Source organism: Tympanuchus pallidicinctus, unplaced genomic scaffold, assembly GCF_026119805.1.
Source record: "Tympanuchus pallidicinctus isolate F22 unplaced genomic scaffold, pur_lepc_1.0 scaffold13, whole genome shotgun sequence".
Taxonomy (NCBI): Eukaryota; Metazoa; Chordata; class Aves; order Galliformes; family Phasianidae; genus Tympanuchus; species Tympanuchus pallidicinctus.
In genome coordinates this window covers 1,794,356-1,820,418 of record NW_026294648.1, presented here as the reverse complement: position 1 = coordinate 1,820,418, position 26,063 = coordinate 1,794,356, and the positions used below count along the sequence as shown (strand labels likewise).

Genomic DNA, 26,063 nt, shown 5'->3' with positions numbered 1-26,063 from the left:
CATGGGAATCCAATAGAAAAGCCTGCCATCTAGTTTGTCGTGCTGCTAATGTGGCATGACAAAACCACATCCTTAAATCTCTATCAGGTTGATAGTTACAAAGAACAAATTACACAGGAGGTTGTTTAAGCAGTGTATTACTATGCCCCCCCTCATACAGAAAAAAAAAAAAGTGCTATTTTGCTTTCTATATACTGTAGAGACTGCTTGAAGTGTGTGTGTTAGTCTGACAGGCGATTCCTGTTAGCAATATGATCATCAACAGCACCACCTTCTCAGCCAGCTGTTCACAGATGAATTAAATCAGGTATTGTTAACCATAAACCAAAGTCAGCCATCTGCAAACTGGACAGGCTGGATATCCACCAGTGTTCTGCAGACACACACACACACAAAAGGGAAATTATAAAAGGCAAAGAAAATTAAACTAATTTTGAGAAGCTACTGATTTTCCAGTCCTCAATTCCACCCCACCTCTCTCCACTATTCCCACCATTTATAATCTTAGGAAACATTCGATTAAATTTCTGATACAATCTCAGTTTCAAAATATTCACTTACAATCACTTGTTTTACCTAAACTAACAGTAAACCTACACAAACACACGATGGATCACCACTAAACAGAAACATGCACGTACTGTGCAGGCCACATCTCCCAGTTTTGTCTTTTTTAACAGCAGTTGTTTCAAATCCATTCTCAGTAACATAATGAACTTAGAGCATCACTTTAAAAGCACCACATCGTTACAAATTTTACACTGTTCTTTTATAGAAAATAAAAGCAGTGCAACAAAATACGGAAACTGATCACAGTTGTAGAGTAATCAATATTTAAACAACTGATCACAATCATTATTACATAATAAAACGTGAGTCACCAGTTAAGTTAGCCTAGGCTCTAACAGGGACATGAGTATAAACACTTAATAAAAAAGCTGCAATCAAGCTCTTGAAATATAATAAAGCTTGGCAAGTTTAAGGCACAGCGCAGCTCCCAGCAGAGTATCCCATGCAGATTGTTCCGACTAGTTTCTGTTCTTTGAGCTCCCAAGTCACACTGTAACTCCAGCACTTGACTGCTCACACTGCAGCACTTACCTCAGTGGATGTTTCAACTTCCAAGCAAGGCAAAATGCGGGGCTGTTTGACTGTTACTGTCCAGGAACTCACAAATTCTCTTTTTTCTCAGGGAGAACATTTTGATCAAAACATTATCTTCAAAGAGAAAAGATCTTCCTATGTCCAGCTGCTGAGACATTAGGATTTCTATACATAAATCAAGCCTCTCAGATTTTTGGTAATAATCTGTTTCCTTATTGTTCCTAGGAAATTAATCTAGCATCTAAGAATTGTGCCCTGTGAAGTAAAACAGAGCACTAGACCCAGGCAGTAAAGCACAACAATCACTTTCACATCCATACACCATTACGAGTTAACACAGCTACTGAATAACGCCACAGCTGAGTCTTGTAAGCTGCAGTATTCCTGAGCATTATTAAAGATATTATTCAAAATGTTCAGCACACGCATTGATTTAGTGCACTGTGTATTGCAGAGTATTCCCTACCAAAGTGAAGCACTTGTCCTACAACGTGCATGCTGCACACACTGGAGAACAGGGACCCAACACACCGCAATACAAACTACATTTGTATTTCAGTGCTATGAGATGTTAACTTTTCTCATCCGTAACCAGTTAAAGCGATTTGTATTAGCCTTACTCTCCTGTAAGTGTAGGTTTCATTGCTGATGCTTGACCATGTCCCAGCACAGTGTGTTTGTTGCACACACACAGGCTGAGGAGAGGAATGAGTTCTGGGAACACATTTCTCTCGCTACTGGGCATGGATCCCTAATTTGTTTCAACGTTGGGTACGTTTTACAAAAGACAACGTAGCAACAAAATCTTTCCAAGTCCTATATTAAGCAAAACACTTCAAAAAATACTCAACTAATACAACAAACCAAAAGCTCAAATTAACAGAAAGATGTGAAGTACAATAACTTAAAAGCAAACAGCTTTAGAAAAAGTTCTGTGCGCTGCTGGGACTGAGGGGAGAAGTTTTGTCTACATGCTGAACAGATTGTGGACATCAGCTCAAGACAGAAATGAGGTTTAGGCTGCTATTCTACAACACAACAGTGTCCCCATGGTTGTACTATGGAAAGTGTCCAGACAGAGCTGAGGAAGAAAAAGAGCTCAACATATTGTATCATTCCACAGTGTACAGTTTCATGCACATGAAGAGAAGCAAAGTTTCCATAACGTGATCACTGTGTTCTGCTTCATAAAGGACAACATTTGCAGACGGCTACAGCTTGTTCTCTCCCTTGTACCTCACTTGTTCCTCCACTGCTCATTAGTGCAGGTTATTGCTGTTACTGCTGTAGTTCACCACAGGCAATGCAGTTGCATCCTTCAGCAATTACCAAGTACAAACACAGAAGCAAGGACATAAATTGTGCCACTACGCCATTTCTTTTGCTTCAATGAGATTTAACAGTAGAAGAACAGAAAGACAAGCACTGCACTAATGAGACAAATGCTCTCAAAACAACAGAAAAGGAAAATAGAAATTAAATTTTATACCATAACAAAAATCACAATAGAAGATGAGGAAAGGTGGATATTCCACATTAGGAAGGCATCCCATGATCTCCTAAGGAACAGGTTCTAATTTTTAACTTACACAACCTCCCCAAGGAGTAATTCCACCTCACAGGAGACAAAGCTTGCCTATTATTTTGGACTCAAACTGTAACTGCAGGACAAGGTCACTGAACACATTTACCTCGTGTTGCTCTTAAAACAACCTATTCATCCTACACAAGGAACTGAACTGAGATGTCCTGAAAAACGAATTACTGAAGTCAGAAAGCAACATCTGGTTTTGACAGGAAGGTCAGAATACTTCAGAGGATGCTCCTAAGTGAGATTTTCAGAGATCATCCGCAGCTTTTTCTGATAGCTTCCAGATGCTACAGGTACAAAGCCACTGCCATAAAGAGCTGCCAGTTTGGGCCAATACCTTTATTCCACTTCTTCCAACAAAGCAAGCTCTACTTGTAGGAACCTGATGAATTAGCTTAAGAGAATGCAGATCTGGACTAATGACAGAAAAGAAATCTCGTCTTTTCCATTTTGTTTGGACAGCAAGTAAAGTATATTACTTTTTAAACAGCAATTTAGTTACTTTAAAACATAATGCTTGTTTCAGGCCAATGTTATTCTCAGAGCAGGCCAGAAGAAATACTAAGATTTGCAAAAATAGCTACGTGATTTGTTTTTTAAGTGTTTCATTTGAAACATGAAATCAGTTTCATGTGAATGCCTCCTCAGCTCAACATAGTAGAAGCTGATTACACCCACAAACAACTTCCATCAGCATTACAGAAAATACTGCTACACATCCAAGACAAGCACAGGTCTTATCATAACTGAACAGGGTTGAAATATCAGCCTGATCTCTGCATACATCTATTACACATTTTGAAGTGCTTTTCATTTGCAGAAAATATATTTACAGTCTGTAGGTATCAGATGATGATGGCTTTCCTTTTAGTCCTGTTTGCCTTCCCGCCACTGCCGACTGCCTTCGCTCCATGCTACATACACAAACATTGCAAGCACCACATGAACTGTGACCACAGCAACTATGGCAGCATAGAAATAGCTGTCTCTGTTGGACATTCCTAAGGTACCTGAGAAGATAAAAGGAGGAAAGAACATCAGTTATGAATGCTGAAACAGAAAATAGCTTCCCCCTCCCCAAAAGACCAAAATTCAATATACTGCTGTATCTCAAGCTGGAGCTCAAGAAGATACACAGAAAGAATGCACTGCAATAATTACAGATCTTGAAAGTGTTTCTGGAATAAAGCAACCCCACAAAACATTTAAGATTGAACACTCTGCTTTTGAAGTCCACAATTCAGAGTTCTACAACACCCACATTTTCTTTATTATCCTCCAGCATCAAATAAACCTCATCATCCTTTTTTTCAAAGCATAAACCTTAGCAGGGCAGGAAAATAGAGGGAGAAAACAACTGCACTGCTTATTTGCCACTGTACAAGGAAAAAATCGGTGGAAAAATAATTACTAATCTATAGTTCTACCTTCTTAACTTCGATTGTAAAACAACTCCTCATCACTCAAGATGGTACTTCTCACAAGAAATAAGCATTCAAATATCAGAAGACAAAACATCATTTTTCCTCATCAAGGAGTAACAAAAAAGACAAGTGCTCACACACCAGTAACGCATCCTTCCAAACAAGTCCAATCTCATCCATGCTGACAGCTTTGCCATTAAATGACAACAAAGGTAAGGCTCTGTTTACACATTGGCAAAAAGAACAATTCAGTGCACTACAAATAAATTCGGAAGTAATTTAGCAAATTTCTCAGCCTTGAGAACTACATACAGCAGTAAGCACAAAAGGAGAAGCATCCTGGAAGACCTTCCAACTTAGTCATAAACTGACAAAGTGCTCTTAAAAGCAGCTGACTTCAACAGCTGATGTTTGTAAAAGCAGGTATGATTTAAAATGCAGAAAAAATACCACTGAATAACATTATTCTGTCCTGAACACACATTTAATTGGCAACAGCTGCAGGAAGCCCATCCCTGATAATCCTGATAGAGCTCTGAGGAAGTGTGGTGTTAAGATATAATTTAGGTAAGGGGAACACTGCACCTGTACACAATATAAACCACTCTATAACAACAGTGAGTGTGAAATTGCAGACCACAATGCAGGGAAAGATGCACAGGATACGTATACAAGTTAGACATAACAGAGCTTTGTATAAATAAACTGACATTTTAAAGAGGAAAGAAAAACTTCCCTGTTTTAGCAATAGTAATGCTAATTGGTAGAGATGGAATTACCTTCAAATATATAAGCCTTTGATGAAAAATACAGCCCAACTGGCAATGTGATCATTAGAGCTGTGAAGAATAGAAGTGTTCTTAAAGTTGATGTTAATGAACCCTCATTTCTGAAATAAATAAGAAAAGTTACAGATAGAAGGAAGTCACAATATGCATGCCTGACACAGGACAAGAGCCTGCCTTGAACAGGAGAAGCAATCCAATTACTTCCCAAGAACTGAGGGCACTGGAAAAAAGTGCCAAAGGCTGAGCACACATTTACTAACTGCAACAGCAAACCACAGTACTCCAAAAGATGCAGGAATGGCAGTTAAAGTTCACCAGCAAGGTGAGCCACAGTATTAGACTGTTCTCTTCCTGTTTTGCTAATATTAACAACATAGGTGTGCTATTTTCACGTTATTAAATATCTAGTGCTAGATACAAATGCACATGACATACATGATGGTATTTCACATCAAAACTTGCCAAGTTCCCCATTTTCTTTGGAAAAAAGTAACTACAATTCCAGGCAAATGAGAAGTACCACAGCGTGGGGCACAGAGGGAAGTACACAGAATGACTTAACAGTTTGAAGCTGCAAATGAAGTTCCTTTTTTAGGTATAGTCCCTGTTTAAAATAACTTCTGTTTCCACTAAAAACCTTGGAGTAACTGTAGCAGTAATTAGAACATGGAGCTAGAACAGCATTCATAGCTTTTTTTTTTTTCTTCCCAGACCTAAACATAAAAGACCTTGAACAGGAGAATCAGGAGGGACTGCATTGTTGGTAAGGTCTCCCTGGACTTTGCCTGCTAGAACAGGTTTTGTATTCACAAAACAACACACAGAGCTTGTTTCTCTGTGTGTGCCTCTACCAGTTTTTAATCACTCTGCTTCGCTGACTCCATTATTTTATGCAGCAGTGAATGAGCATGTAAGCCAACCAACACCTCCTGGCTTCCAAAGATCACCATAAACAATGACAAGTGTCCTTCAGACCTTGAAGCACAAATCCCTACCAAAGCCAATTCAAGTCAGGGACACACAATTTTTATAACCCCTGGACATCTGCAAAGGTTCCAGGCACCTGGGGCAAATGCACTGCTTGAAATGTTTTACCCTCGATGTTTCTCAGGAAAAGTGGGAATAAAAATCAAGCAAACCCTCACTCTCTAAGAGTCACAAAAAGATTTGTAGCCACACAGCTTTTGCACTAAAGCCAGCATCACTTGTGCTGATTAGGCCACGTTACACTGACATACATTCAAGCAGCTTAAAGAAGAGATGCTCAGAATCTTTTCCCTTACTACAGTTTGGCCTAAGCTTTCTCTCTGTGAAAAGAATAAACACATTGAAGCTTCCCCATGCCTTTCCAACGCAAATGAGAACCTACTCTCTATTTAGGCTCCCTGCTCAGCCCCTAACCGTGGATGTATGACAGTACGACCAGCAGCTTACTCCCCAGGCACCGACAAACACGTCCCTCACAGTGCCATACACTCGCTGCTCCCTACGCACGAGAAGCAAACGCTCGCCGTACCACGGAGCTCCTCGCCGCACACCCGCCCCGCTATCCAGGGCCTGCCAGGGGCACGCAGCACGGCCCCGCTGAGCCCGGGCCTCCCGCACGCCGCGCCCGGAGGCAGCTACCCCAACTCAGAGGCACAAACACAGGGAACGCCTCCCTCCCGGTTCAGGCTCCCAGCCCTCACCACCCCGCCAGTGTCCCGTCCGGTCCCGGGTCTTACTGCCGAAACTCGGGCGCGAAGGCCGCGTTCAGCGCCGCTTTGTCGTAGCGCTCCATCACCACCCCTCAGCGCCCCGCGCTGCCGCCGCTTCCGGTCACCTGATAGCACTGTCTGCGCTTCCGGTCACCTGACCGCATTACAGCCGCTTCCGGTCACCTGACCGCACACCGCCTGGCTGCCGGAGGGCCACGCGCGTGCGCACAACTGGTGCCTCGCGCCGCCGTCTCCCTGGCAACCGCGGGCGAGGCCCGCTGACGGAGACAGCGAGCTGCTGCTGGGGACAGCGAGCGGGAAGCGAGGGTCGACCAGTGGAGAAGGAGCCGTCCAGGTGTCCTCCTCTCCTGGCAGCAAAGTTGCTCAGAATTTTTTTGGAAAGTCCTCTTTGCGTCCTTTCGGCCCTCAAACATGAATTCGTCGCCCAAAGGCTGTAGAAAAATGCCTTCTGCTGCCAAAGGAGGAGCTTCTGGTCATGTCCAGAGGGAAACGGCCCCTGCTGTAACCGAGACGTGACGGAGCAGCGGGTCTCAGTGCTGCAGCACAGCCAGGCCTTCCCACATAAAGCCCGCAAGCTGCCTGGTGCAGCCAGGCTCCTTGGTTTACCCCCCTGCTAGGGAGGGGATGCACATCCAGCTCTCCTGCAGATGGGTGTCACGACATGCTGCAGCAGGAGCAGAGTGTGGGTACAGAGTTGTTGGTGCTCACTGAGCAGCTCTGGCAGCAACGCAGAGTGCTGCAGCCTCCAGACAATAGTTTGTGGAAGCTGTTTGGTTGAACGCTGCTATCTCATCTGGTCTCATACACAGCAGCAATAGGATACGTGTCCCTTTCATGGTGAGTCCATGTTGCTGTCTTACTGCCCAGCCAAGCCAGATGTGAATCCTGTGAGTCAGCACCTCCACACGTGACTCTTCTTGTGTTTTCCTGCACACAGCCCTCATTTCTGCAGCCTGTTGCTGCTCCTCCTCCCGGCGCCACGCAGTTCATGACCTGGCACAGCAGCTTCATCCTCTTCTCAAGGCTGTCCTTCTGTCCTCCTGTGCAAGCAGCAGCAGCCAGGTCCCTTGCCCCTTCAGGCTGCTCAGCAGTGTTTGAGCAAGCCCTAGTGATGACAAAGTCCAGCTCAAATGCAGAAGCAGGATGTGTTTATAGATTTCCTACTGAACAAAAATGATTTGGCAAAAACATCCGTGCAGAGTTAAGATATGTCAGACAACTGAAAAATGTGAATGTAGGTGCCACAAGCATTTAATCAGTGGATACGTTGTGTTCTTTCCACTTCCACTTTGACTTCCCTGTTTGTTTCCCTGAAACAACAGTAACATAAGATAATTTAGCAACAAAACAAGGAAATATATAAGTAGAATGATTTCACATAAACTTACCACAGAGATGCTATCAATCATGAAAGGGCAGCAAGTAACTCAAGGCCTAATAGCCTAAGTCATTTATTTTTAATACTGAGTTACCTCATATCTCAGCACACAGATTCACTCATTTGCTAGATGAAAAATAGTTTTGCTGAATAATTTTGTGCATGTTTCACTACTTTTCTTTCATGAGCACTTAAAGGAAATACAGCATGATTCAAAAATTTTCGTAACTGTGAAAAAAATTGCCTTTTGTTTACTTTTTTTCTTTCAATCCTTTAAAAGATCAAGAACTTACTAGGTCCTGCCTGAGCTCTTCAGTTTTCATACACTGAGTATTCTGAAATTGCTAGCAGACCAGAGACTTTTGGACTATAGAGCAAACAAAAAATTGTCCTGAAGCAGAGATGGTGCTGCGAGCGCAAGAAGCTGCAACTAAAGATTGGTTTATTCGAGCACATGATCCTCCATGACAGTCATTGGTGGATGCTTGAAGAGTAAAAACACAGAGCACATACAGAGCGATGTCTTTCCTGGTATGTGGTCCTAGCAAGGTGCTCCACAGAGAACACTGCCTGATGGTGAGGGGCTCCAGCAAATGGCAAAGCAGGGAGAAAGCCTGTTAGCCTAACTCTGGCCACGTGTTCCCAAGAGTGTGGAGCAGCTCCCTTTCTCTCAGCCTCAGTTGTGCTGCAGCCCCTCTCTCTGCTCCCTGTGAATCACCTTGCAGCCTGACCACAAAATTAAAAGGAACTCAACAATACAAACCATTGTGTGTCTGCAGAAGTCAGTGCGTTTGGGCCCACGTGAAGCAGGGAGTGCATTTCAAAATCTGGATGGAGAAAGGAGGTTTTGCAGACTGAGCCCTCTGAACTTGCTGGCGTCCAGAGGCTTCATCTCAGGGATGGTGCAGAGCAGCTGGGAAGTGCTGCTGGAGCAATACCATCTAGTGGCAGATGGAGAAAGAGAGTCATCACATCACGAGCAGAGCTGAAAAAGGGAAGATCTCAAAGACAGTTTTGAAGAACAGAACCACCTGCTTGTGAGGATGTATGCATACATGTAATAATCAGGGTGGTTTTTTCCTTGATGATTTGTCAAAGCAGAGCATATAAGTCAGATGATCAGAACAGGAGATGATATGGGGAAGGAATGGTGGTTACAGGAACCAGAATAGACACAAGTTAGAAGGGCTGATCCTGCAGAAGTGCCAAGCGGTCCCCAAGATCCAGATTTCAAAATGACATTTCCTAGCAGCAAGCAGTGCTGAGTAGAGCCTGCCTTGAGGCTGCTGAGCTCTTATTTAGCTGTAGGAATGCTCTTACATGTTTATGAAGTAGCCCAGAGGTGCAAATGAAGAAGAGCAGGTGTGGGACACAGCTTTATTTCAGGTCATGGTTTGCCATGGTCAGGGGAAAGATGTGTGATGCTTGTGACTAGATCTCAAGTGCAGAGGGACAATTCCTATCTAGAGAGCTGGCATCTGTAAGGCACGATATCATCTTTATTACAGCACCTGAGAGACTGAGAAAACAAACTGATAATTCTAGAGGCTGTGAGTCTCTTTTGCTCCATAATAAAGGCTCTGTGCCAGAAAACTGTCCCTTTTTTCCAGTGATGCCAGTTGATATATGTGAAGATGTTATCGCTTTCTACCAAAGCCTTTCATTTTCTTTAAGTTATTACAATTCCAGCAGTACTGCAAATACTCTCTGACTGTTTTTGAACTTCTGCACTACAGGAAGAAAGAGGTGTTTATTCCCAATACTGCAGTCCAAAAGTCCAAGTTCTCAAAGGAAAACATAGAACATGTTGCAGAATTGGGCACCAGTTTTAGATTTAGAACCAGCCTATCACTAATGCTGTGGTTTAACAAAGAAACCATATATATGGGCTTTATGGGAGTACAGTCTCTGTTACAACCCTGTTGCCCGTTCCTAGGATAAATCAGAGTAAAGAGCTAAGATGTTCTTATTAGCTAATGGAGGTTAGAAGTCTCCCAGCCTGATTTCCACCTCCAGCTATAATTACTGTCATTTTTCAGAGAAAACATAGGGCTACTGACAGAAATGGCTGCCTTCCACTCACATTGTGAAATACCTGAGGCAACTACACTAAGAGTGGGAAAGGCTCCATTCCCACAGCTGATATAAATCAACCCATACTTACCAATTACAAGTGAAACTGTAGATAATGAACTCAAGTGAAGAGGAAGAAATTCCCTTTGTCTGTTCTGGCAAATGGAACGGATCGTACATGTTACAGGAATTAGGTCAGTATGTGACATTATGGTGCTGCCCAGGCAATACTGACTATGCAGTCGAAGTTGTACATTTGTCTCACAGGTTTGAGGTGTGCTTTTCCAAAACGTAGAGGTGCACAAACACACACACACACAAATACGTACACACAAACTTCCCACTTCTTTTTGGCTTATAGCTTTAGAAAATAGAAGGGGCCATTGTGGAAATGGAGAATGATGGAGGCGATGTTTCTCTTCTACAGAGTTATAAAAAAAAAAAAAAGAAGAAAACAAGAGTCAATCATCCCAATCAGGGTGTCAGGAAGCATGGGAAAGTCCTCAGAATTTGGAAAACCTCAGAGAGTTCACCACGATAACCTCCGAGCTGCAGACTGACACGTTTGTCAGCGGGCTGCTGTGACATTCAGCACCCAAGTTCTGCCGCAGAGCCTGGAAGGGCTGGGTTTGCCACCAGCACCAGGCTTGCCTTGGAGCTTAGGGCTGGGTGAAAATCCATTCACTGACAGTAACTCGATCATGGGAGCAAAAACCAGAAAAAAAAAGTCACATCTAACTAATTTCACAGAAGATTATTAGATAAAAATTCACAGCACTGTTTAGCTGAGACAGACTACAAGCTGCTTTCCACCTTTGCCAAAAGGATTTTATCACAAACAGGAGATTTTTTTTCTAGGTAATCCATATGATTTCCAAAAAAAAAAAGAATCTCCAGCCAAAACAGTACAGCTGGGACGCTCCAAGTGCCCAAGAAAAAAAGCATCAGCAACTGGAGACTTTTGTACCTCCATATCCAACAGCAGAGGCATAAAGCAACAGCTGCGCCATCTGTGTTTATCCTGTGTTAGTTTATCTTCACTGTCCGATCCTCCGGCAAATTTCCCTGCCCCTGAACCAGAAAACCAATTAGTGGCAAGGCACAGGCAAGAGCCCTCCCCGCCATCATCCCTGTCATTTCATTGCCAGCTGGCCCTGGAATTGGTTTAGGCTGCAGCAGCCAGCACTCTGCAGGCACCCAGCACTCTGCAGGCACCCGGCGTGCACAGCTGAGCAGCACCAGCTCCCAGCAGGTGACGTAGAAAAGGTTGTGTTTTCTTGCAGCATTTGCAAGCACCACTGGAAGCAAGATGCTGGCTGGAACAAATACATCCAAGGCAATTCCTTGTACCAGCAGAGCAAGTTTTGAGGTTGGAATGTGCACCACTGGACAGGGCAGGATGAGGACAGGGCTGGAGCGATGGGGAAGAGGGATCTGTCAGCGTGAAAAGCAGAGGATTCCGTGACAAACATTAAATGGAGTCCCCCACTGTACAAACACAAACAAATTGGAAAAAGCAGCTGTTTCCTGACCAGTTCAAGAGATGTGTTTTATAGCATTGGAAATGCGTGTGTGGCTTGTGGCTTGTGGCTTGAATAATACCTGCTCATAAAAAGGATGTTGTTTTATGCAATGGGAACTGAAGACTTCATGCCTGTTAGCCCTGCTCGTACTGTGCTGCTGTGGGCTGACAGCCCTTTCCCTTCAAAAGATAGTTTCTATGGTAGGCTTACAGCCACATCATGCTTGCAGGGGAGCACAGAAGGAGCAGGAAGAGTCCAGATCTCCAGTGACTTCTTCAGAAGTGTAAACCATTCCCCTTTGGCTTCAAGACTGAGACTGTTAGCATAAAATAAGAGGGAAAACCTCTTTTGTATTAGGGCTGGATTATGGCCATACCCATACGGCTTTCCTTCTGTCACAGAAGGTTTTTCTGCTGCCAGACAATCAAGATGGCCAAACTGCTATGTTATACCCTTCTTACCCACTGCGTGTGGTCATATGGCAACAGGGCAGCACTGATAGCATTGTCTCCCCTGCTACCTCTGCCAGTTTGAGGAGGTTCATGGCCCTTCAGCCTTTGTCTCAGGGAACTAGTCCTGCAATTTCATCAAAGAACCATCTGCATTTTACCCTCATCTTGCAGAGGCAGAAACAAACATAAAAGTCCCACATGCTTAGTAAGGCTATCTGTTGGTTATGAAAGTAACACAAGGAACCAAAAGCACAGCTCAGTGCTGTGATCCCTACACCTGGTGTAGGGAACCTGCTTAGGCAGGGGGGTTGGACTCGATGATCTCTGGAGGTCCCTTCCAACCCCTACAGTTCTGTGATTCTGTGACTGTGGTCCATCCAGAATGGCTGAGAATGGGAGTGAGAATATAATTGTTATCATCATTCATATGCATGCATGTGCACTGGTTGAAAACTGTTCTGTGTGCCAACTGTTCTGGGCTTTTTTGTTTTGCTTTGCTTTGTTTTGTTTTTAATACTACAATTCCTTCAGTTACTTCTAATGTTTAGTCCTCAAAAGGACAGTACTGGGGTAAAAGTACTTCCAAAGCCCACCGAGAGACATGAATGCAAATTCTCCGTTCTGAATATAATCCAGCTGATAAAATATAGTGCTCATTTTGGTTAGGAAAAGCTCTTAAAGTCCAAAATTCCTTCAAAATGAGTTTTAGAATTCAAAGGTTTCAGACTCCAGCCAGATCCTGGCAGACCTCACAACATCCTTTGATAAACGGCTTGGAAATCTTTGCCCAAAAACTGTGAGCAATTGGCAGGAGAGAGTAGAGATTCTGAGCAGTTGTCCCTCACCGTATTTAGCTGCATACCTCCAGGACTCCTACAGTATTATCCGACTTCAGGTGAGCTGCAAGACTTCTGCTAAGCAGAAATGCTGCCTGCAGAAAGATAGATAGATAAAGGAGTACAGATACGAGTGCTTCAAACGAGAGATAAGAAATAACAGTTCGGGATAAATGATCCATCACCACCACAGGAAATACTGTACAAATATACTGTGTGGGAAGATTTTAAAATCTGTCCTTTCTCTGCTGAAACAGTCTTTAAAGCGCATGATTTCCAATGAGCTTCGCAGCAATTACAAGAAAATTACTTTCCCTCCTCCCTGTTCCTGAAAATCTCTGTTTTACTTTCATTGGAACTGACACAGCAAATGGTCCCTGTTCATCCTGTGTCCTGGAAAGCACTGCAGAGATCCAGTAAGCTGCACCAGCCCCATCACAGCATGTATACAATTTGTTAAAATTTACAAAATTACCAGCTTTCCCCTATCTTGTTACACACTGAGCCATCTATCAGTATGTCACTGATGTTATTTGCATTCTCCAATAAAACAAATAGCAACATACTTGTAGCAATAGAAGATGCCAACAGTTTAGGATGTAAGCCAGACTTCTTCAACTCAATTAAGAGAGAGCTAAATTTTAAGCAAGACTGTAGCTTCAATCTGCCCTTTGCGTGTGGCATCTTAATTAGCTAATAAAAATCTCCGAGGTCAGCTACGCTGACAGGAGTTATTTGTTCTGATCCAGTATTCACCCACAAGACATTTGAGTCCTGCTGGAGCCACAGTTTGTCTTTCAGGTGACAGAACACTGCTCGAAGGAGGCCAGCATGGCCTGCCTGTAACTCACTGAGAGCACAGCTCCTGGTTTCTCTGTCAGTGCAGACAGAGAAGTGCAAGCAGGGTCTCTTTGCCCAGCTTTCCTGCTGGGTGCAAGGAAAAGCAACTCGAAATTAGAAAACATCCTGTTCCCTCTGTCAAGCATTTCCCCAATCTAGTGTAAGATTGCTGCTCCTTCCCCAGATCTGCAACTGAGCTGACTTGTGGAGCAGAAGTAGCACACAAGTGGTTCTCCACGGGGCGCAGTGTGAAATGTCTCTCTCAACCCAACTCATTAAAAATTACAGACAAGCATTAAAGTTAGGAATTAAACAGATTAGAAATTGTGAAACACAAAAAGCTTCCAAGAAGAATCACTGCGTGCCAGTTATGCCTGGAGGCTGCAGGGGCTGAAGTGAACGGTACGCATGAGAGTACAGCGTGTGCAGCACACGGCAGAGTGAGCATTAGCTCAGCAGTAGCCCATGGCTAGATGGCAGATGCTTTCGTTTCACCGATGCCCGCCAGTGATAGGGCAATTATTTTCTAAATAAATAATACTCACATTTCATTGAATCTTATGCTGCTTTGTTGCAGGGAGGCGTTTCCCTTGCTCTGCTTGTGAATGTGTCTGCTGAGGTTAGTAGGGATTTGGCCTCTGATGGGCATTTAATGAAATCTTGTATGAAGACATGGTAACTGCTGCACGCAGAGAAACAAACATGCTTTTTGCTGGCCGACTCTCCTTCAGTTTAGAAGTTCCCATTCAAAATTAATCTCATACGCTGAAAAATTGATACCATTATGATGTGTGGTTATCAGCAAGCTCAATTAAGGATCATGGTGTTCTGGCAGAACGATGATCTCTCTCATCAGAGCACAAACTAGCAAACATTGCTGCGTTTGGACTGAAGAGCTGCAGCTGAAGAGGAGCAGGAGGACACGTCTGGAAGCGGTCTGAGGAGTAATGACTAACAGCCTGTGGAAGCAAAGTGAGAAAGGAAAAGGTGGAGGGTCACGCAGCAATAGCTGATGTTAATGCTGATAGCTTATCTCATATCTGTTGGCTGGCCACAACATAAAAACTGCCGTTAAATGTCCTTGGGGACTGAGTCAGCTCCAGTGTGATATTCTTCTTTGGCAGGGGTTATGCATCATGGGAACGGGCTGCCCTAAGAGCGACAGAGAAATCCCTACTCTTGGATGTTTTCAAGACTCAGTGCGGTAAGGCTGCAGCTGAGCTGAGCGAGTGGTGGTGATGATCCTGCTTGGAGCTGCAGTGGGGACCAGAGCTCCCTTCCAGCCAGCACTGCTCTGGATCTGTGACTGAGGTCAGCTCCCGCGTTACAAACTGAAATGGACACGCTGGAAATCCTCTGTAACTGCAAAGGAAAACTACACTGTCTGCACAGCGTACAAAACTGCAGTCGGTGATGGCTCAGGGTTAACTCCGAGTCTTGTACTTGAACTCTGGCTGTTGAGCCGCTTCTGAAGGCACAGCACCAGCAGACACTGTCAGTGCCGCCTCTAGGTGGCGCTGCGCAGCAGGGAATGGCCCGCTGGGGCATCGCGCCGCGTTCCAGCGCACGCACGGCTGAAAGGCCCGACCTCCAAGCGAGCTGCCCGTTTCTTCAAATCGGTTTCTTTCGGGCTGTTAAGCTATGGGAAGTTAGCTCAGCCACATCGCATGCCATAATTTACTAGCCACTGCGTAATTCCAGGTTGTATAACCTCCCAGCCCCTGCCCATGTCCTGGTGAGGACCTCGCCGTGGCAGAGATGCGCTGCTGCACCATCAGCGATGTCAGTGAAAGGTTGCACAGGAGCCCAGAAACAGCAGGAGGTGCAGGTAGTACCAATTTAGACTTCAGTTTGGATGTGGTGCTCAGGGACGTGGTTTAGCAGAGGTTCGGGTAGAATGGTTACATTGTGGTTGGACTTAATGATCTTTAAGGGCTTTTCCAACCTGAGCAATTCTATGATTCCATTCTATTACCCTCTATCTAAATAATCTGTGTCTCGCTGGGATAGTTTCTGTTTCTTTTAAAGGTAATGCAATAGTGCTGAAATTACAGGCTGAGGTCTGTAAAATCTGTCCTACTAGCATTAGCACCATTTGACCAGCTGGAGCCTGACCCAAAGGCAATAAAAGCATAAAAGACTGCCATTGCCTTGGCTGAATATTGTCAGATTACCGTGACCACACTGCAAGGGGAATCTGCACCCTGCAATAGCTGTGTGCAGGCAGCCAGCCCCAGGGTGCCAATTTCCCAAGATGGAATATCTCATCTCCCCAGACACCAGGTCAGTACAAACATGCTTCTCCTTTGATACACAAAAGCATAATTACAGTTTGTGGAAGTGCTCCAGGAAGAGTGCTGATAGTTTTCACCTGCAAAGAAAAGGCAGCTCACAGCCTTTTGCTTCCCCCTTTCTTTCACCAAATCTCTGAGGAGCTCCCCCAGAGATCATTTTTTCACTCAGCATGTCACTGCAGACCAGCAGAGCAGGATCCACAACAGGCTGAACAGTTGGTGCTCAGCCTATGCAAAATTCCATCCAAATTCACACTTACTCTTACTTTTCACTCTTTTTTCACTCTTCCTCTTACTTTTCTCACCTCTGGGACTCGACTCAGCTGGTATTTTCAGAGCTCACAGAAGCCAGAGCAGCGACTACCCTGTCCAACCCATTTACCCCATTTTAGTGACTGGAGTCACCATCCCAGATTGGGAAGAAGTAGGTTCTCCCTCTGGAATACATGACAGAAGTTTAAATCCCTCCCTGCCTTGAATATCCAGAAATGATTGAGTCTGGGGTAGCTACTCATTCACGTATGAAATGAATCTAAATTCCAGTCTCAAAATTCTGAATTGAAACTCAAATTAACTGGAATAGCGAGTCTCTGAGGAGTGAAATCACTCAAGGGGGAGTATAGTATAAAATCCATAACCATCACTGACACTCAGTACTCCCAAACAAATGAGTTAGTTCCTGCAACAGAGAGCCACGGGGCCTTTTCCTTTCATTGCTTTACCAAGTACCTGATCTCCCCACAAAAAGCAGCACAGTTTAAGGGGAAGAGACCAGAAGCCTTTTCCCGCTTGGGGTCTCACTGGGGCAGCAGGACTGCCTGCACACAGCAGGGGGGTTGACACTAGATGATCACTGTGGACCTTTTCAATTGAGGCCATTCTGTGATTCTGTGACTGGGGCTCTGCCATGTGGTGCCAGCTCTGCCTGGCTGGAGCAGCCAGGGCTCCTGCACGAGGGATGCAGTCAGCTTGCTTGAGGGAGAAGCTGTGTTTTGGAACAAATCTGCTGATGGAAAGCCTGAGCTGAGGGCAGGTCCCTAGTAGAAAGGGATTCCCATATAAAAAAAGAGGTTGGAATCACAGCTGCTCTCTTAGGCAGTTCCCTGCTTTTCTCATTTTATGCAAGGAAAGGTCATTAATACTTTTAAAGTTCTGCTCGGTGGCTGAGAGTTACAGCAGAACTCCAACTAGCAGAAAGATTTTCAAAGAATCAACATTGGTCTCTCACGTGCGAAGGTCTGGATGCAGTGCTGTTCTTCCAGGCATGTCAGTGGATACTGCACACATCTGGGTGCTCCTCTGCAGCCACCTCCAGGGCATGCAGTCAGGGCTGTGTGATGGAAACCACTCATGGACTACAAAAGCCAGGGTGGTTCTGCTCGTTATGTCAGTGTTATGTAACCAAACCAGAGCAGTGAGATAAATGGACCCTTATTCTTTTTCCTTGCCATATGGCTGTTGTGAAATTTTTCATTATCACAAGTAATCAAGGTGATGTCACGCCTCATTCAGTACACCATGCCCCAAAATATCCCGGCTTGCTCCTCTCAATAGCCAAAGAAATATTGTGTTCTGCTACTCGAGTTTTAATTTTGCAGGCTTAGATCCCAACACAAGTCTGGGCTGGCTTTATGAATTCCGATGAGGATGCAGCTTAATGTGGCAGTCTGATAGAAACAGACTGAAGGGAGGCGAGGATTTAATAGCCATGGCCCAAGTGCTCAGCTGGTAATGAAGAAGGCTTGTTATTACTCATTTGCATTGCATAAGAATGAGATCCAGGTCCAGGCTTAATAAATTCCTTCACATATGAAATAACCTTCCTATTTTCTTTCAAGGGGCTCTAAGTCCAAATTCAGAGACAAAAATGCAGGCACTGATGGATGAAAGGGATGGCTGAGCACCAATCAGCCTGGAGCAACTCTTCTGGGCACCAAAGGCAACAGCAGCACAACCAAAGGCAAAAGCAGTCTCTCAGAGAGAAGTTGTGTTACTGCACGTGGAAAAAAATCCCTGCAGCAGTGGGGATGGTGTGGCTGTGAGCAGCCTGGCTGCGAGGAGCTGCAGGTGGGTTTGCAGGAGTCTCCCCACAGTCGCTTCTCTGGTGTTTGCCCTCAGAGAGCAGAGAACGCCCTGTCCTGAGGGCAGTGTCTGCTTGATACGCAGGGCTCCGGGCAGCCTGGCTCAGCAATGGCTCCTGCAGATCCTGTCTGGATGGAAATAGCAATTATTTTTCCTCAAATACAAGTGCTTTTCATACTTCTAGGTGCTCACGCTCAGGCATCGCATTGACCTAGCGAGAGGCATCGCACCACAGCAGGAGTGTGAATGCTCTAGGTAGGCACTCTCAGAAACCAGCCTAGATACCAGAAGCAGCGTAAGTGCAGACGCAGTGCTGCTTCTGAGTTAAATGAACCTCTCAGAAGGCACAAACCGCTGCAGAGCTCAGTGGGCAGCTGGCAGAAGCTTGGATTTCTTCACACGGCACCTGCTGTGCCATGTCAGCACTTCCCTGAATGGAAAGGAGCAGCGAGCAGCACACCTCGCCTGCCCTGCTGTGGGCAGTAACAGCACAAACCCTTCACAACAGCTACTGCAAAGCTTCAGACTTTGGGAGAGACAAAGCTACCCAAGAGCAGCATTGCAAACAGGTACCCATGGAAACGTGTCAGTGGCTTACATCCATCTCAGCAAGTCCTGGAGCAGCAGGGGACTGGGGAACAAAGCAGCAGGCAGAAGCCTGCTGGCATGACCAACCTGTGTGCCCCTCACAGCTGCAGCCCTGCACAATCAGCACCATCAGTTCTGCAGGCTTTTGGTCCATGATATCCACACGATGCAACGCAAAGTTCACACACTGCTACTTTTCTCAAGTTGTGCACAAGAGATAAGAGGTTGGAGTTTATGTGATGCTTCCCTCTTGTTTGACTGGGAGCTGTTCAGCACAGCTGCGTTTCTGCATGGAGCTCTGTTGGCAGGAGCAGCCACTCACTAACTTCTGCAAGCCAATGTCTCCAGTGCAGGTCCTAAATGGAATTTCCAAAGTGACTTCCTCCACAGCAGCATGCTGCTGCTCCACAAGCAATGAAGGGGTTGATGGAAGGAGTCCCATTAGCCAAACCCTAGGAGTCTGCGCTTCATGGGGCTTTCTCCTGATGCCAAGGGGAGCCTGAGCCCATTCTGCAGGGTCTCCTCACAGAGGGAACAATGCCACCAGTTACCTTGCTACATTCTTTCCTGCTGCCTGCTTTGGTGCAAGGTTTCTAGAGGGAGCAGCCCCCCCCACACCTGCTTAGCTTCCCCCAGCCGTCAGCCAGTCCAGCTGTGGCTGATAGAGGGTCAGAAATGCCACTTGCCCAGCAAGCCTTCCTTCTCACCACGAGAACTGAATTGCTCTTACGTTTCTCCCAGATCCATCTGCTTTTGGAACAGCCTAGCCAGACATCACAGGAGAAGAAATAGATCTGTGCCCATTGCTGTCAGGGTCTTTCTAATGAGCAGTCTATTATGGTCAACAGCAGGAACAATCTGAGAGGCAGAGAAAAGCACTTTTGAAGCTGAGGCTTAGCTAGCAAAATACTCCTTTCTACAAAGATTTCAACCATCAGATCTAAACTCAGAAGTTTGGACTGTTCTCACGTTGCAGACATGGAGTATGCACAAGAGCTGAATGGGAATAAATAGCCACCCGTGAGAGCAACAAATCACTGCAATCCGATCTTGATTTGTACTCGGGCTTTAAAGACATTTTAATTAAAGAAAATGTAGAAATTGTAAGTACTTACTGTTTCTGCAATGACAATATGGAACATCATTTATGGATGTGCAGGGAGATGCAATAAAATATATTTGGAGATTGAATTTATTGCTGATTTATAGCTGTGGGTGCAGAACAAGCCTTACCTCCTTACTGTGCAGCTGCTCCTGCCTCACATCACTGTTTAGGGACTGGCTGCATGGAAGATTTCAACCAGGCTAAGGGAGAGAGTCTCATTGAAAAAGAAAGTAAAATGCTTTCAGAAGCAGCATACTAAATTAATGTTCCAGGCAGTTTAGAAAGCATCTGTGCTTGCTCATTTAAAAAATAAGACTGCCAGGGTTGGAACATGCCTCCTTCCATCACACCTTCATTTTGGGCTTAGGAAGGCACTCTCTCCCAGCTCCAGGTGCGGTGGTGCCAGCAGAGAAGATAGCAGATATCCACAGCTGCATGAACCCACTTCTCTCAGTTGGGCTCTGAAAGGATGACAAAGCCATCAGCCTGAAACCCACTGCTGGGAGAGGCCTCTTTCCCAGCGTACAACCCATAGGTGTACAGAGATTAGGCTAAGTAGGCTCATCACTGTGGAAAGACAATAAATGAAAAATGCTCACCGGTGTTGTAGGCTCACACCAAACTCCACAAGAAGCAATCTCCAGAAAGAGAACCTTCCTCAGCGGCAGTCAGCTGTTAAATGGGGTCTAGGAGAGCTGCAGCCAGGCTCCACCCCTTCTGGTAGCACAGGTGAATTGCCTTCACCCCTGTTCCTGTGGCTGATGCATTGCTCGCCTCAGGTGGTCAGTCAGGTTCAGGCTGTGACCGACAGTTCCCATGTGCCCAGCCCTTCCTGCTGAGCAGCCCAGGTCTCACTGCAGGGAGCAGCTGTGGCCATGCTGCCAGCCTCTGCTGTGGTCAGGCACCTGCAGGGCTGTGAGAGGACACAATTAGGAGAAGCGAACCTCTTCCTACTGTAGTCCTACAGGACTGCTGATGTTGGTCTGGCTAAAAGCAAGATTGAGGTGAAGGGCAGAAGGGCTGGCAGCCAGGGCACAGGAGGATGGAGGGGACAACTCTCAATTGCAGAACAGCCCTGCGTCCTTACAGACTGTGCTGGGACTTGGGTCACCTCCTGGCCACGAGCTTTCAGAAGATGAACGCATTTCCTTACTCCCAGACATGGAGCTGTCTCTGCACCAGGCTCAACACCTCCAGGTGAGCGTGAAGCAGCTCAGCTGTCACCCAGCCCATACCTGTGGTCGCTCCAGGGATCCACACAGATGAGAGCCCAGATGGAGCACAGCTCTCCTGGTCTCATGCCAGCTTCACTGCAGTTCTGCATCTTGGAAGCACTCTGGTTAGTGTGTCTGGAGAGAAACATTTCAGAGACCGTCTGCTCTTCCAGTTAGTGTTTTCCACCAAATATATCTCCGACAGCCCGTGAAGTTTCTGGGCAATGTGATGAAAGCATCCATGTTCATCAAAGCAATCTTTGATTAGCTTTTTAACAAAGTACTTTTACCGAGGCGAAAAATAGACCACATCCAGGTTTAAAAGCCATTTTCTCCAACCCCTGATGTTACCTTCAGGTGCCACAATACTCCAGTAACAAGGAGATCATCCTGCAGTGGCACAAAGCTCTTTGGGAGGGAAGCCCGAAAAGCTGCATGTGCACCTCCAAGCACCTCACCCTCCCCTCCCCACTTGAATTTTGGCAGAATTTTATGGAGAATGTGGTTACTTCCATCTGTCTGCAGCTGGAAGGAGAACTGCCCAAGAGCAAAGCCAGCTGTGAACGCATCTGGAAGCAGACAGACTGAATCCAGCACTCTGCCATAAACAGACATGCTACGTCCCCAATATCAAAAAGCACGGGTGTTCAGACAGGCTGCGAATCACGCAGCAGACAGGAGAAATCCATTTAGAGGCTCAGGGCGCTCTGTCAAAACTACCCCAGCCCTGCACACAGCACCCCAGCCTGCTTCTGACCTGGGCAGCCAGCTCTGCTCCTGGGAGGGACTGTCCCAGAAGACCCATGGGCAGCAGCCGTGCTCCTGCAGCCTGCAGAAAGCACTGCAGCTAATGCAGCATCGCGTAGCCGTGATTGGATGGGGACACTTGGTTGTGGAAAAAGTTCATCCAGCCTGGAGATCTGAAATCATGTGGAGCCAATATAAGTAACTGAAACTTTCCACTAATGTTTCGCGTTCTGCTCCCACGCACCAGACAGTGCTGTGTATTTCTGTGTGCTTGTTTGGCTGATTTGGGGCGACCTGAGGAATTATAAAATGAAAGCTGAAAATTTCCCTGGATAATCATGAGCTACAAAAAGCCGTGAGCCAAAGGGAAGATTTTCAGGCTGTCCCAGAGCTTGGAAAATCTTCCCAGGCACACGGCACAGTGCTGGCAGAGCACATGCTCTGGATTTGGCTGCAGAATGTAGATGTATTTTTTAAATGTACAGACATCTCGTAAGCGCATATAAGGACACAGCGGGACCTGTAAGATCACAGCAGCTCAGCGGGGCCAGGCTGCAGGAGTCACAGCTGCCTGGGTTCTCTGCCAAGGAGCAATAGCAGTGAGCCAGAGACCAGGTGACTGTATAGGGATGCTCCCACCACGCTGACCAGCACAGTATCCTTCAAAAGAGTGAGAGCGCAGCTGCAGTCACATATATTCCACCTTCCGTGTGGAATACACCATTCTCCTTAAAGCAGGGGGTTTGTGGCATATAGGGAGAATAAATCATCCTGGACATATTTAGGGATGTCCTACACTCCCTCACCACTCCCTCAGGAAACTGAAAGTGGAGAAGCTAAAATAAATTGCAGAGATGAGCAGTAATTTATTTTCCCATCTGGAAAAAATAATTTAACTACTCAATTAAATATTGCCTACAGCCATACTATTACAGTTGCACATCCCATCTGCATTACAGACAGATCTTGGTCCCTTATTACTGCCCTTCTTGCTGGCTGGTACTTAAAAATTCTAGTTTAATTAGATGACACCTTCCACAAATGCTACACTATTGGCACATGATAATTAAAATAGTATGTAGGAATTTCTGCCATCCAAGAAACCTTCTTAGGAATCATGTGTTTTCTTATGTGCAGTATGGAACAAGTAGATGACACGTTATTTCTTAGCTCATGTTGTTTTGAGGCCCAGGACTTCAATCTGAACTCCTTTCTCTCTCTTTCTTTCCCCCCCAACAGTTTTTACCCAAGACCAAATCAATTGTTTGTGCAATTTAGTTTCCATTGATTTCTCTGAAGTGTTTATCCAATATTGAAATACACTGCTTTAATACTGAGTTAAGAAGTAAGTATCCCCATTAAAAGGAGCTTTAATTCTGATTGCAGTTATTACACCTAATTATAGCTGTCTTGAAACAACCCAGTTGGGGAGGTTTGTGTGCGATGCCTGTGCGTGTGTAGTCAGCTCTCTGATCTACTGAAATATATTCAGTTATTTCCCTGTCAAACGTAACACTGCATGGACAAAGATGTGCCTCAGGCACTTGTTGCAGGAGTGCTGTTAAGGAGGTGGCTGGAGCAGCAGAAAGGCACCTTGCTCCATGTACCACCACCTCCGTAGCAGGTGGCCCCCTTGTAGGCAGCCACCTTCAGGTGTTCCCACCAACCCCACGTGCGTTAACGTCTCTTCTTGCACAGGGGAACTGGGAAAATGCAGGTGAAGAATTTTCCCCGTGAGCAACCCAAGTCATGATCAAAGCCTGCTGACTCACCTTCCCCCACCTTCCATCTGCCTTTCCCCATCAGTAGTCCACCCTCTGTATGATGACAAAGTGAGGTATGCAGAACGCAGTCTGGAATGCATTTATATTTATGGACTAGCTCAATTGGTTCCTCCATTAGTTTTGTCAGATGATTTTCCATCTCTTCACCCTCTATCCACCTCCACCATCTGCCTAAAGCTACCATCTGCTGAAACGTTCGGGGGAATTTACATGTGATTGAGAATTTTGTGTCGCAAATACAACAGAAGGAGGTGGATACTTTGCATTCACATGTGCTTAGAAAAAGCACTTCATGCTCCAGATCCCTGTGAGGGGCTCCTCAGGGGCTGCATCTTCCTAGCTCAGCTGGAACCACAGAATCATCACTTTACTCACTGAATTGCAGTATTTCCTTGTACCCTTTGCAGGGATGAGGGATTCCCTCCCTGTGGGTACTGTATGAGCAGACATAGGAGAAAGAATCTGGCGCTCTGGTCAATACCTTCTGTGTACATGGCTTGCTCATGAAACCATCAAGGCAAAGCCAAGAGACTGAGTTCTCTCAATGAGCTTTACCCACTATATAGTTAAGGTCTCAAAGATTAAAACATGTGTGTGTATGTATGTATATACACATATATCTATACATATATATACATACACACACAAATCCCAAAGATAATTCTTCCACTGCTAGATTTGTAACACAAGCTCCCTACACATATCAGATCTCTGGGTACACATGCAGATGTTTCAGCCATATGCAGCAACATATGGCGTGCTTTTTGCACTAACTAGTCTTTTTTTTTTCCTGTGCAAGGCTATGAAACCATGAAAAACACAAACACGGAGCATCCCAGCTCACGTAGGATGAAGGGAACCTCTCCGCTGCCCCTGGCCTCCTGCAGGCGGAGCACTGCGTGCAGCTCCCCCCCCCGGGCTCCTGTCCTGGTGCACTCCAAACTCTGCAGAAGACCTCTCAGCTATGGGCACACACCATAGGAGCTCGTACTGCCCTCCATCTGAGCCCAGCACCAATGTGCAGTCACTGCACCTGGTGCCCCAGCGAAATGCTGCAGCTCGCTGTGTCTCCAAGCAGCAGGCTTTTCTCCATTCTGACCAGTGACCGCCTTCCGTGTTTGCAGAAGTTATTTGTAGGGCAAAGATGTTTTTCAGGATGCTGAAAGAAAAGTCCCTTCCTCAGACGAAATTCAATACAGGCACTTGGGATTGCAAAGGTCGCGGCTGTTAGGCTGTCCAGAGTGTAGTTCCTCCTGGTTACAGCAGCCGCAGAGCAGGAAGAAGAGGTCTGGGGATTCCAGCCTGGCTTGCAGGAAGTGTGGAAACAGACCCAGGAGATATTGAATCTTATAAAACAAACAGCAGATCGGCGTGTTTACAGTGTTGGATCACAAGGAGGTTTCAGGTCATCACAAAATTCCCCAGAAAGAAAACTCTGAGTACCAGCAGGGACCAGGGGGAGCTTAGCCCCAAACCCAAAGCAGCCTCATCCCTCACGTGTGGGGGCAAGGCCACAAGCTTCCCATTGCTGTGAAGCTACAACTGAACCACGGTAGGTAGAAGAGGCTGATGTGACAATCAGAAGGCAGATCCCTTTCACACTGAAGCCTTTCTGAATATGTTGATTTACAGAGCAGCTTCTATTTAACATATGCCTCCCACTGCACAACGTAAGTTCTAACTCTGGCAGCTTCCCTGTGGCTCAGGGTTCTGTCTCCTGTGTGCTCTGCACAACCTGCAGTTGACCACGCTTTGCTCCACACAAAACCAGTTTTCCAATCCCTTAAATGCAACATTGTCACTTGTGATACAAATATGAGCTGAGGTATAAGTGGAGCAATAAAATCATAAATTACTGAGATTCCGATTCTTCAAAGAAACGCTGCATTCTCTGCAGTGCAGAACTGGGGCAGCCTCCTCACAGCCAAGTGTACCTCCCAAATGCCCGTCAGAAGTAGGAGGTATTCAAATAACCTGGCTTTCTGGAAGGACACAACTATTTCAATCCTCTGCTGGAAGCTTATTGAAAGAAATGTCAGTGTTTACATGCAGGAAAGGATGTTTGCCTGGAGGAAAAAAAAAAAACAAACCAACAGAGCCACAAAGATGTGAAAGGATAAAAGCTGCTTATTTGGGGGTTCTGGTTCTCAGTTCCTTGTGTAAATAAGAAGACTGCATCTCCAAAGCAAAACCTGGTTGTGAAGCTCTGAGCCTCTGCCCACTCTCTCCTTCTGATCCCAGCATGAAAAGCAGCTGTGGTTGGCACTGAGCTGTGACCAGTACCTGATCATCTGAGAGCACAGCAGCAGCCTGCAGTTTCCTCAGCTGGTCCCTAAGCCATCTGCCCCAGCCACAGCATTGCTGCTCACACATACCTACCCTAGAGGAGCCTGCCAGCCGAGGGTGTGAGGCAGAGCCAGAAGCCCTAAGTCACACTAAATACACTGAAAAACACAGCACAGAAGTATGATTCCAGTGCTGCTGTGATACCATCTAAAATACCTGCCTCGCTGTTATTTTCA

The 26,063-nt window shown here is 45.7% G+C and overlaps 1 protein-coding gene and 1 long non-coding RNA gene across 3 annotated transcripts; both read right to left on the bottom strand.

Annotated features, from left to right (window-relative positions):
- Nucleotides 1-747: 747 nt before the first annotated feature.
- Nucleotides 748-6,771, bottom strand: VMA21 (vacuolar ATPase assembly factor VMA21). Its single transcript, XM_052673144.1, has 3 exons — nucleotides 6,632-6,771; nucleotides 4,899-5,008; nucleotides 748-3,705 (listed from the first exon to the last, which is right to left on the bottom strand). The coding sequence occupies exons 1-3, from the start codon at nucleotides 6,685-6,687 to the stop codon at nucleotides 3,563-3,565; spliced, it is 309 nt and encodes a 102-aa protein (XP_052529104.1). The 5' UTR covers nucleotides 6,688-6,771; the 3' UTR covers nucleotides 748-3,562.
- Nucleotides 6,772-16,608: 9,837 nt separating this feature from the next.
- On the bottom strand, nucleotides 16,609-20,497 carry LOC128075937 (uncharacterized). Of its 2 annotated transcripts, none has more exons than XR_008204156.1 (3): nucleotides 20,396-20,497; nucleotides 19,925-20,010; nucleotides 16,609-19,687 (listed from the first exon to the last, which is right to left on the bottom strand). It is a non-coding gene; the product is annotated as an uncharacterized LOC128075937 (long non-coding RNA). The 2 variants fall into 2 exon arrangements; XR_008204155.1 differs by having other exon boundaries at nucleotides 16,609-19,549.
- Between the last annotated feature and the right edge of the window lie 5,566 nt (nucleotides 20,498-26,063).

Bases quoted from the DNA above. Each gene is read 5' to 3' on its own strand.
- VMA21 (XM_052673144.1), bottom strand. From the start codon at position 6,687: ATGGAGCGCTACGACAAAGCGGCGCTGAACGCGGCCTTCGCGCCCGAG. The intron at 5,009-6,631 runs GTAAGACCCGGG...TATTTATTTCAG, and splicing joins TTCGCGCCCGAGTTTCGGCA to AAATGAGGGTTCATTAACAT. The intron at 3,706-4,898 runs GTAATTCCATCT...TTATCTTCTCAG, and splicing joins AAAGGCTTATATATTTGAAG to GTACCTTAGGAATGTCCAAC.